The following is a 12,283-nucleotide window of genomic DNA, read 5'->3' on the forward strand; positions in this document are numbered from 1 at the left end:
GCCTTGTCGTGTACATGTTTAACCTTGTTTTTTTCTTCTAAGCCTAAAAGATGCATAATGAAATGTATTAAAATGAGTTAGAATTAAATCAAAGCAGTAAACCTGCATACTGTTCTGTATAGCCTTACTGTGGTTGTATGCTCATATCTGGGTTGTATGTAAAATGTTCAATTTCATTTCAGAAATTAAGAACCAAAGGCCATAATGACTGTGCCAGTCCTGATGCTGATGACTGTTTTGGGCACAGTCCCCTCATGGACGAGCGTTTGGGCAAACTAAATGAAGAAAGTGATTTATTATACAAGCGCTCTGGTGTAAGTACTGCCTCTTTCTTGCTGTTTTTGGTTGATTGCTGTTTCTATGTTGATATTCACTACAGGCACTAAACAAGAAAGAGCACAGAGGCTGTGATAGCCCGGACCCCGATGCCTCATATGTCCTCACCCCCCACACAGAAGAAAAATATAAAAAAATTAATGAGGAGTTTGATAATATGATGCGAAATCATAAAATCGTAAGTAAATGCAACCCTCTTGCTTGGCTTTGTGGCAGAAAGGATTGCTCCCTTTGCGTTTTGTTTACATTAACACCCCCACACTTCCCTCCCAATATTTCACCTGAACCTTTGCCCACGATTTTATGCAGCATTTTCCAAATATTAACCTTATTTATTTTATTTTTTAGTTGGATGTGCACTTTATGTTCTGTTCATAATCTATTGCTTTTACACACCCCAATAAGATCACATTGACTAGATAGGTGTCACCACAGAAAAATACAACCGCAGAGCTGATTTTACTATTATTAAAAACAGAACATTTTAGCTGTTTTCTGCTATAATAATAATAACTTTTCTTTCTTCTTCTGTACTTTTTTTAACCAAACCAGAGACATAGTTTTATTGCTTTAAAATATATTTCCCTAGGAAGTATTTTCTAGCTCAGTGTAGGTGCCTGATTATTGACAGATTTGGTGGCTGTGGTGATTAATGAGTTATCTTCTGGGAGCCCAGCACTATAGTATCTGAAAATTTAATATATCTTTTTTTTTTTTAGAGCTACGTTCTGCTTAGGTCATGTAAGAGAGAAGATAAAATATTCTCTGTTCCTTTTATTCTCTCATAAGTCCCCATTGTTCTTGTCTCGTCTGGGCATTTTAGTCATCTAAAAACCACCAAGTCATCAATCGCCCCAAGTACAGTATCCTCATTTACACCCAGATCTTAAAAAGTAAATATAAAGTTTGAACAGTTGTTGAACAGTAAAATATTAAGTCAGTTTTTATAATGCCTTAATCAAACACAAATGATGTTTATTATTGGCACTATTTATTCATTTTATTTAACCGTTATCATTTTAGCTTTTCCTTATTGCATTGCATATATTCCTTGCCACTTGCATGGCAACCTAAGAAGGCCATCAGACTACTGCACACCTCCTGTATCAGGTGTAAAGCTGCCAACTACTTCTTACATGTACATTTTCAGCATTTAGCAGATGCTTTTATCCAAAGCAACTTACAGTATACACTGATCAGCCATAACATTAAAACCACCTCCTTGTTTCTACACTCACTGTCCATATTATCAGCTCCACTTACCATATAGAAGCACTTTGTAGTTCTACAATTACTGACTGTAGTTCATCTGTTTCTCTGCATGCTTTTTTTAACCTGCTTTCACCCTGTTTTTCAATGGTCGGGACCCCCACAGGACCACCACAGAGCAGGTATTATTTAGGTGGTGGATGATTCTCAGCACTGCAGCACTGTTAGTGTGTGTTGTGCTGGTATGAGTGGGTCAGACACAGCAGCGCTGCTGGAGTTTTTAAATACCGTGTCCACTCACTGTCCACTCTATTAGACACTCCGACCTAGTTGGTCCACCTTGTAGATGTAAAGTCAGAGATGATCGCTCATCTATTGCTGCTGTTTGAGTTGATCATTTTCTAGACCTTCATCAGTGGTCACAGGACGCTGCCCACAGGGCGCTGTTGGCTGGATATTTTTGGTTGGTGGACTATTCTCAGTCCAGCAGTGACAGTGAGGTGTTTAAAAACTCCATCAGCACTGCTGTTTCTGATCCACTCATACCAGCACAACACACACTAACACACCGCTACCATGTCAGTGTCACTGCAGTGCTGAGAATGATCCATCACCTAAATAATACCTGCTCTGTGGTGGTCCTGGGAGAGTCCTGACCATTGAAGAACAGCATGAAAGAGGGCTAACAAAGCATGCAGAGAAATAGATGGAACTACAAAGTGCTTCTATATGGTAAGTGAAGCTGATAAAATGGACAGTGAGTGTAGAAACAAGGAGGTGGTTTTAATGTTATGGCTCATTGGTGTACAGTCCAAGCAATTGAGGGTTAAGGGCCTTACTCAAGGGCCCAACAGTGGCAACCTGGCAGTGGTGGGGTTTGAACCAGCAATCTTCTGATTACTAGTCCAGTACCTTAACCACTAGGCTACAGTTGCCCCTTCGTCCTCATACCAGCTAGGATCAAATTCTGACAAAGAACCCTAACAAGTATTAAAGGACAACGTTGTTCCTTCTGTATTTCTGCCAGCACCTTGACCAGACAGTGGGAGTTGCTGTTGCAGTAGGAAGGAAGTGATTCCTCAACTGGCCTTTCCTCCCTCAGACATGGCCAATTGTGTTTGTTAAGTGCCCAGGCAGGTGGCAACACTTAGACTCAGAATCTGGTTTTCCTATAAGCTATATTCTAATATTAGTACAGGCTGTAGTCTATAACTTTAAAGCAAAGCCGTTCTAGTTCCTCATTAGTTATTATGATTGAATACAGCCGGTGACTTCTCCATGTCCGTATGAATAAGGCTGGCTTGAGTTTAAATCAGTAAAGGTTTTATGGATTAAATATTATACTTTAATTATTAATTTATCAAAAAGCAAAATAAATTAAGTAATTAATGACCTTTCAATTTCCACGACCTTATATGAAAACTTTTGGTGTAAATTATATACACAGTTGAGTCACATTATTATGACTACTTCCTACTTTCGACAGCGGCAACAGATTCCTTTAACATATACGGAGCTCTTTGTATTCCTCTGTATTCTCCAGATACCTGTGAGAACCTACCAGGATCTTATTGAGTCTCTCCCAGCCTGTCCATGCTGCACACGGCGGTTACTCTGGATATTAGCTGGTGGTCATAATAATGTGACTCGACTGTGTATGTAAATAATCATTTTATGATTGAACATCATTAAAGCATTTTAATCTAGTACAATGGTGATCTTATTGAGGATGATGACCACAGCGTTGTGCACCTGAGATTGCTGAGGAGACAACCCACCCCCACTCCTCATTCTGCACTTGAGCAAAGCACCACTTCTTTTCCTCTTTGCCATTAACACACTAATAATATCACTAACGGCTCACTGTAGCGTGCTGCAAACGCAGTGATCTCACGGCTCACACTGACTCACCTGATAAACAGTGTGGTTAAACAGCACTGCACTGCTCATGTGTACTGTTCTGGGTTTCATAAACATCTGGTGTGTAAAGTAAATTACATGATCACTATCATTTGAAGGATTTTAAGCTGCGTATTGTGTGTGTGTGTGTATATACCATTACATACATACACACATTTTCAGTGCATTCGTTTTAGCGGACAAGACTAAGTGCAGTGCTGACTTATGCCATGCTAAACTGCTCAGTTTTAAAATGTCCAAATGAAATATGCATGTTTATGATTGTGTACTCTGTATCTAACTATAAAAGCAAAATAAACATCAAACCAATTAGAATTGCCTGGATTTTTTGCATTACACATAAATTGTAGTTTGGATCAATCTTTTTAAATTAATAACACAGAATGGTACCGTGTATGTCTTTATCAAACCTTGATTAATTATTAACAATCCAAACTGGAACAAGAACGTAAACCTTTGGGCTTATAATTTAGCTAATGAGTCTCATGTATTAAAATAGGATTGAAGGTTGAAGGTTGTAGTGGTGCCCTATCCATTTAAAGGTATACACAGTGGACGCAAGTTCAAATCTCAGCCTGGCCGGACGCTCAATACACAGCTGACCTTGTCTGAGAGAGCCAAGACCAGATGGAAACGGCGACTACTTATGTAGTGTTAAATGCCGACACACCCAACGGAGGAATACAGAGAGCTCCGTATATGTTAAAGGAATCTGTTGTTAGCTGGTGTAAAGATGTGGTTGGTGGCATGTGCTATCCTGCTGCACAACATAGCCAGCGTGGGTGTAGCACATGCGGTGGGGTAATTGCAATCTGGAATTGGAATGACTGTATTGCCAGAAAAAGAGAAAAATAAAATAAATAAATAAAAACACAAAAAACAATTCTAATATCTGGACAGTAAAGCTTTTGTTAATGTGTCCACTATACATAATGCCAATGGAGGGACACAGTGGAGAAAATTATTGTTTTGATGGCACAGTAAGTAGTTTACAGGTTCCACAAAGCTCCAGGGTTCTAGGAACATGCCTTTGATGAGTTTCTTGGGACTAACAACAAAGTAATATTTTCTACTGGTGCACACAGTATTTTTGTAATAAGCCTTTACCAAAATTATGCAACTTTTAAAGAATGATTTGACATAGTCATTTACATTTATGGCATTTAGCAAACGCCTTTATCCAAAGCGACTTACATTACAGTTACTGTATACAGTCTGAGCAATTGAGCCTTTTTTAAAGGCCTTGCTCAAGGGCCCAACAGCAGCAATCTGGCAGTGGTGGGGCTTGAACCAGCGACCTTCTGCTTTCTAGTCCAGTGCCTTAACCACTAGGCTACGGCTTGCACATGTTAGAAAGGCTGTTTTCTTAAAACCATCCACCAATATTTTTTAGTTTAACACGTCAACCAAGGAGTAGATATGGCCCAAACCGGATTATTTAAATACAGCTTATTTAAACCCAAGTATTTAGACTCAAAGTAAGCTCAACCAAATGTTATGTCATTTTCTGGAGGACAATTGCTATGTTCTCTCACATGGTTTGTTTAGAGTACCTCTTAAAACATGACATTATGTAGATTGCCTATTCTAAATTACCTGCAAATTCTACAGTTCCTGAATGAGTATGTGAGTCCTTGTGAGTTCCTAGAAAGACTGGCTTTCTGTCCAGGGTGCATTCCTGCCCTGTGCACGGTGTATCCCGTAAGCTCTTGGATCAGAATGATGTGATTACTGATAATACAAATTCTAGATGATTTTTAGACAATATGCTGAGCATAGATGAGGCAAGGATTTAAAAAAAAAAAAGCCTTGGCGCCCAGATGGCACAGCGGGATATTCCGCTAGCACACCAGCGCCGAGATTCTGAACTTCTTGGTTCACAACTTGGTGTTGCCACCGGTCAGCTGGGCGCCATCTAGCGGGCATAATTGGCAGTGCCGGCAGCAGACAGGTTCTGCTAGGGCGGGATGACCGGACTATGTGGGTGTGGTCTTCAAACGCTGTGTAAGGACCCTGATTGGCAGGTAGAGAGGCATCTGTGCAGAGTGCATAGGTGAAAAAGGTTTCCGCAAAGGGCTGTACGCGGGTCGGAGGAGGCGTGAGCAGCAATACACCCACCTCAACTGCAATCAGGGATCCCCTTAGCAGCGGAAGACAGATCGACTACCTTAAATTGGGAGAAAATGCATAAATAAAATAGAAAAAAAGGTGCTGAAATGCCAGGATGATCTAAAATAACTAGTAGCTCAGGCATAATCAGCCTACAGTTTTAATGGACGGATGAAGAAATCCAGGTAAATCCAAATGGTTTACAAATGTTTTCTTGTCTTGTATGTTTTCTTTCTTGTCATGTGTCTTGTCCCTTAATACAAACTACCGTGCTCTGCACATTGCAAAACGTAAATAAAAAAATCCTGACAGTATTCCTTACACAAGGCAAAGCTTGTTCTCCTTTTTTTCGGATAGCTGAAGGTGATCCTGAGATCTTTCTCTTGAGATTACCTCTTTTCCACTGTGCTATCCATCTTCTGATTTACTCCATTGTTTGTTGGAACCACCAAAGCCCAGGAGTCATCTTTCACTCCTGATAAAGGCCTGGAGACATGTACCTGCTCACAGAATGCCATTACAAACCTACACCAGAATTTATAATGAGTAAACATTAATTACCTACCTTAATTTTATTAGTGGGTGTTATTCTGTAGTGGTTAGGCGTGTTCTTTATTTTACACTCGATAACCTCTCCTATCCAGTATTACTAACACCCTTCGTACATGTGTGTGTGTGTGTGTGTGTGTTTGCATGTTTGGGTCTCCTCCCTGCAGCCCACAGGTTTGCCACAGCAGAATTTCTCCATGCACGTGGCGGTACCGGTGTCGACCCCCAACCACATGTCCTACAACCCCGGACTTGCTCTGAGCAGCCACGGCCTGCCAGCTGCTGCCACACTAAGTGATGCTGCCATGCTGTCCCCTCCTCAGACCTCACTCCAAAGAAATGTGGTGCCCACCAATGCTCCTCACAGGCCGCCCAGCACAGGAAGCGCAGGTCTGTAGAGCCTAAACTTTAAAATGTATGCTTCTAGTTGTACAATGTCAGTGGTAATGGATTTTATAACTGGTTCTCTGGCTCTTTGAATTCTTTGTACGGGGTAAATATGAATAAAATACACGGATGAGGCATAAAATTATGATAAAATATAAAATATTGTTTTGGTCCCCTGACTCATCGAGGCAAGGACTCCACTAGACCCCTGAATTTGTGCTGTGGTATCTGGCACTAAGATGTTAGCAACAGATCCTTTAACTCCTGTAAGTTGCGAGGTGAAGCGAATGCAGAAGATTTCAGGCGTGGATTTTTATTTGTTTTTATTAGAAAAAAGTGGCAAATTGTAGGTGTTTGCAAATTATTTACTCCATCTGACCCCCAACAGGAGAAGTTTGGACATCCCTAGACTTATAGTGTGTATTAATTAATAATACTTCTAGACTGTCTAACACAAAACATAATTTGGTGGCCATTATTAAATGAGCTCTGTATTTTTTGCAATATATCTGTTTATCAGATTGCTACTAGAAAAAAAAAAATACTGGGACCATTTTACTGACTTTTATTGCTATTATTGTTAAAACACAATAATGCTATTTCAAACCGACAAGTTGGAAAAAGGTATAAAAGATAAAAACATTCCTTTCGCTCTTTTTTGATGCTGACACTTGAGTAACAGATGGATATTAGTGTCGACTCCATAACTGTGGTATCTGTGACAGGTGCATAATTGCGCTGATTGATAGCAGAAGATCCTCAGCTGCTAAATAGAATGAAAAAAGAAGGGGGGGGGGGGTAGATAGGTCTCAGCGAGCATGTAATATATTATGCATGTATTATATTGTGTATAAGATTGCGTTAAATGTGTGTTTAAAATGTGCAAAATTTTATCAGGATTCTTAACAAATCACTTAAAAGCATTTTTAATGAGGGGAGAGATTGTGCAAATCATTTTGTTGAACGGGTCGAATGCATGATTGTAGGTGCAGAATGGGAGGAAGTATATTGAGCTGGTGGTTTTAGCCAAACCACCAGCAATGACTACAGCTTCAGTCAAGTGCTGATATGTTTCTCGCATGGTTGTACCTGCTTCAGTGGTTCTTAACTTCAGGACTGCCTGTAATGCAGATCAGCAAAAAACATTAATATACGTAGAGTTCTAGGCACTTGTAAAGTCAAGTCAATTTATTTGTAGACTTTGTCTCAAAGCAACTTTACAAAATTCAGGACCAACAGACCAAAAACCCCTGTTGAGCAAACCAAGGGTGATAATGGCAAGGAAAAACTCTCTTAAGAGGAAGAAGAACGCCTTTATTTGTCATATATACTGTACATATACAGATGTACAGTACAACTAAATTCTTTCTTTGCATATCCCTGCTTGTTTTGAAGCTGGGGTCAAAGCGCAGGGTCAGCCATTGTATGGCGCCCCTGAAGCAGAGAGGGTTAAGGGCCTTGCTCAAGGGCCCAACAGTGGCTGCATTTCAGAGCTGGAATTCAAACTCTCAACTTTTCAGTTGATAATGCGAAGCCCTACCCACTAGGCTACCACTGTCCCAATTACAAATGACAACATTATTAAGTTATTATTAACTATTAAATTACATTAGTAAATTACAGGAAGAAACCTTGAGAGGAACCAGACTCAGCAGGAACCCATTCTCCTTTGGTGGACTGGATAATAATTTGAATGAATAGACTTACACAAATCATACATACAAAAAATTAAATGTGAAATTATTAAGAGTAAAATGTCAGTTTTGCAGAGGGTAGCATGAGACTCCAGCACCCCTCATTATGACAGCATAACTAACATAGAGAGCTGGCAGGTAACACAGTCATGAGGGCTTTCACCCTCATGAGGACCCACCATCATCAAACCTGAGTAATTGGACAGGAGAGGCAGAACAACAGCAACCCAACATCATTCTATGACCTAGAACCCCACAGTCTGGATGGGCAGTTTTGATCCTAGGGGTCAGAAATCATGTACAGCCAGAAGTCAACACGTAGCGGCTAGAAAATCCGACAAACATGAGGGCACCAGATTGCCCAGGATCGGAGCCACACATCACTGGTTTGGAAAGACAAATCAAAAAGCTGAGTAAATAAATAGTAAATAATCTGAACTTTAAAAATTTAGCTTTTTTCTCTGTTCACATAAATCTCACGTCAAAAAAACTAAATGAAAATTAAACGGCCAAATATTTATTACCTTTGGCTCTTAGTTTGTAGTACTGGATTGGAAAACTAAATTATAAAGTGAGCTGTAAGGCTGTGGTAAGGTTGTGGAAATTTTTAATTCCTAAAATAGGGTAAACGTATTAGTTGCCATTGCTATTTGAGTCAGAAAGAAATACAAAACATGCATTATTAATTGATTTTATTACAGTACATCTCACAATTGGTGTTCTGGCAGACAACAGTCTTTTAACAATCATATGATGCATTATCATGCCCTCTAGCACATTTCACAGGGGGCAAAGTATGTTGGGTTTAATGCTTTATGATAATGTTGTCTATTTTTTTTCTATAACACATTAATAATTGCACACTTAAAAGATAATGACAAAAAGACAAAAATAAAACAGTCGTCAAGGCAAGCCATGCTAATATAGAAATGTAACACTGTGTTCTAGTGAGTGGCCTCGTGTCACAACAGTGTGTGAGGGTTTGAATCTTGTTTTCTGTCAGTGTTTTTATGGAGTTTACCAGGTTCTCTCCATGTCTGTGTGCTTTTCCTACTGCTGTGTAGAGGCATTTTCTGTGCAGCATATTCAAATTATGGAAATCCTCTGCAAGCAGTTCACACTCATGGAAAATTGCTTCACAAATACAATTTTATGTGAAAATGTATACGGGCCATTCCACTGAATGGGTGTCATTTGCATGTAGTAACTCGATGAAATTAAACTTAATTTTTTATCTTTGTTCAACACTGATCTAGAATCAGTGATCAGCACTATTAACACACATACTTAACTACTCAGAGTGTGTTGGGCAATCTCAGCCAACTGTGTTTAATTTTTACAAGGTTTCTATAAGTGGAAGTTATCAAGTGGAAGTGGTTGTATATAAGTAACAGGTGTAATGGTGCACTGGTGCGCCTGATCGGGGAGAAGCTCACCAGTAAGGGGCTGGACCCAATTGCAGGGGCAGTGGAAGGAAAGTGCTTGTGAGAACAAAAGTAAAACAATAAAGCGGTGACCCCACAAACCTCTCACCATTGTAGACAAAAATGCACTGAGTGTAATCAGAAGAGAGCGCTAGGTGGAACCACGACCATGGCCAGTCACCCACCTACTCAGTCCACCAGACTCCCGACACACAGCCGTGGCCCCAATGCTTCTTTTCTATTCTAACTGAACAGAAAAGGAGAAAAAAAAAATTGCAAGGGAGTCGATTATGGTATCGACTCTGAGTCAGTTGGGTAAACGACTCTCAACTCGGAGTCAACTCAGCAGCGGAATCACTGGCGTAGGAAAAAAAGGGTGCGCTAAAGGCCTGCACGAGGCAAGTTCATGTGCGGATCAGCATTGTGTATGGAGAGCCACACCCTGTCCACATTATTTCTCAACTCTGTGCAGGTGCCATCAGCCAGCCAGCAAAGGTCGTAATTGCATCAGTTATGAGTTCCCTATCCGGCTTCCCACCCTGTGTGAACAACGAGCCAATCGTTGTTCATATAGCCGCCCTGTTCAAATTTGTTCAAGGCTTGAGAAAGACCAGAACCTGGGACGTGCAAAATGTGCACCGTGTAGTAAAACATGCAGACATTTCAAACATGGAAGAGCACTAGCTTACCATGCTAAAGTTGCGAAACATCAGTCTGCTGCTGCACGCAGAACAACAAGCAAATGCTTATATAAATGCACTTTTTACATTTTCAGCATTTAGCAGACGCTTTTATCCAAAGCGACTTACAGTCTAAGCTATTGAGGGTTAAGGGACTTGCTCAAGGGCCCAACAGTGGCAACCTGGCAGTGGTGAGGTTTGAACTAGTTCAGTACCTTAACCACTAGGCTACAACTGCTTAACTTAACTTTTTGACTGGCTTTTTATCTCATATTTTTATCTACTTGTTTATTTTCCGAACACTGTTGCCTCCCAGTCATCCAGTCATTTATAATAATTATATCTGCACAATGGAGTTCTTTATACATATATTTTTGAATCACATAGCTTGTCATTAATTTTAGTTAAGATATATTGTGATAAATGCTGACATGGAATGTATTTATTTTTCATGTCTACCTAGACCTTTTAGAGAAAGTATGGTCATGAAAATTGGTAAAAATATGTATGAACCCTGTAGTAGTGCATATCATTTTGTCAAAGCCATGGGTTTCATCTTTTCTGACCATGGAGCCAGACAAAAATTTTTTAGTCAAAAGGTGAATTTCTTGCATGTCTGCATCACATTTGATAAATTGACTACAGGAGTGTTAGCATTTTAAGTCCTCCCCCGAATATTTGAGAATTTAGGTCATGTGTGCTCTCTACAGTCTCAAGCCTATGATTGATGGGAGTGACTTTGTCCTTTACGAGGACAACAGGAGAGGGTCACAGTGGAATTGTTTTTGATGCTTCTTTTTCTAATGTCAAAGCAGACCCGGAAGGGATACTTCACCATTATGTGGCTAACAAGAAATGAAGGCTAGAGACCGGCATTTCATTTGCATGAGGCTACCTGGGTTCTACTGGCTTTCATTCATGGGTCACATTCAGTGACGTGGTTTACTGTTGTTTCGTTTTCAATATTTTATAAATCCATTTATACTAACCAGGTTAGGCTGATTATTCAAACCTAGGGCCAATTTAGAATAGCCAGTCTACCTTTTCCCTGTTTTTGAGAGTTTGACAGAAATCAGTTTATTTATTACCTCAGCACAGAATATATACAAACTCCCATTTCCAAAAAGAGTTGGGACATTTTGTAAAATGCAATAAAAACAAGAATCTGTGATGTATTAATTCTTTTGAACCTTTATTTAACCTTTATTATGCAACACACTTATATGGTTGTGGTTCACCACTTTGAACCAACTTTATTAGAGAACTGTCAAAAAGAACATTTCTCAATGCAAGATTGGAAATAATTTAAGTATTCCACTATCTACCAGTAATTATATTTTAAAAAAGTCCTAGTGGGCCAAGGCCGGAAATCTCTGTTCTATGTCCATGAGAGCCTTTAGACAGTATTGCATAATAAGCATAAGATCATGCTACTGTAAGAAGTATAGTAACATGGGAGTACTTGGAAAAACCATTGTTACTTAACATAGTCCACCACTGCATAAAAAATGCTACCTAAATCTCCATTACAAAAAGTAGAAGTTAAGAAAACCGAAAGTTCTCTGGGCCCAAGCTTATCTCAGATGGATCGAACGACTGCTGTGGTCGAATGAGTCCACATTTCAGTTTGTTTTTTTTGGAAAAAGGGACAATGAGTTTCTTCTGCCAAAGAAGTATTCAGCGAAAGGTGCAAAAGCCAACATCTGTCATAATATAGTGGTGCATCAGTGATGACTTGCGTATGTGTGAAGATACCATTCACACAGAGATGTATTTTGGAATTTTAGAGAGACTTATGCTACCATCAAGGCGACATCTTTTACTGGGAAATCCATGGTTACTCCAGCAAGACAAATACAGTACAGGCCTTAATCTGCACATGCTCCAACAGTCTGGCTTTGTAGATATTAAGTTCATGTTCTCACCTAGTGAAAATGTCTAGTGCAGTATAAAGAGCTAAGGAGAATCAAACAAT

The 12,283-nt window shown here is 39.7% G+C and overlaps 1 protein-coding gene across 8 annotated transcripts in view; it reads left to right on the forward strand.

Annotated features, from left to right (window-relative positions):
- Positions 1 to 12,283, forward strand: part of mef2aa (myocyte enhancer factor 2aa) — a 197,161-nt gene that overhangs the window by 150,839 nt on the left and 34,039 nt on the right. For 6 of the 8 annotated variants that reach the window (XM_063005291.1, XM_063005296.1, XM_063005293.1 and 3 more), the window contains exons 5-7: positions 183 to 284; positions 380 to 514; positions 6,291 to 6,513. In XM_063005291.1, the coding sequence (XP_062861361.1) occupies positions 183 to 284; positions 380 to 514; positions 6,291 to 6,513 (460 nt within the window). The remainder of the gene's footprint in view (positions 1 to 182; positions 285 to 379; positions 515 to 6,290; positions 6,514 to 12,283) is intronic. The other 2 variants (XM_063005298.1, XM_063005299.1) reach the window with 1 other exon arrangement.

This window comes from Trichomycterus rosablanca, chromosome 11 (assembly GCF_030014385.1).
Source record: "Trichomycterus rosablanca isolate fTriRos1 chromosome 11, fTriRos1.hap1, whole genome shotgun sequence".
NCBI classification, from domain to species: Eukaryota; Metazoa; Chordata; class Actinopteri; order Siluriformes; family Trichomycteridae; genus Trichomycterus; species Trichomycterus rosablanca.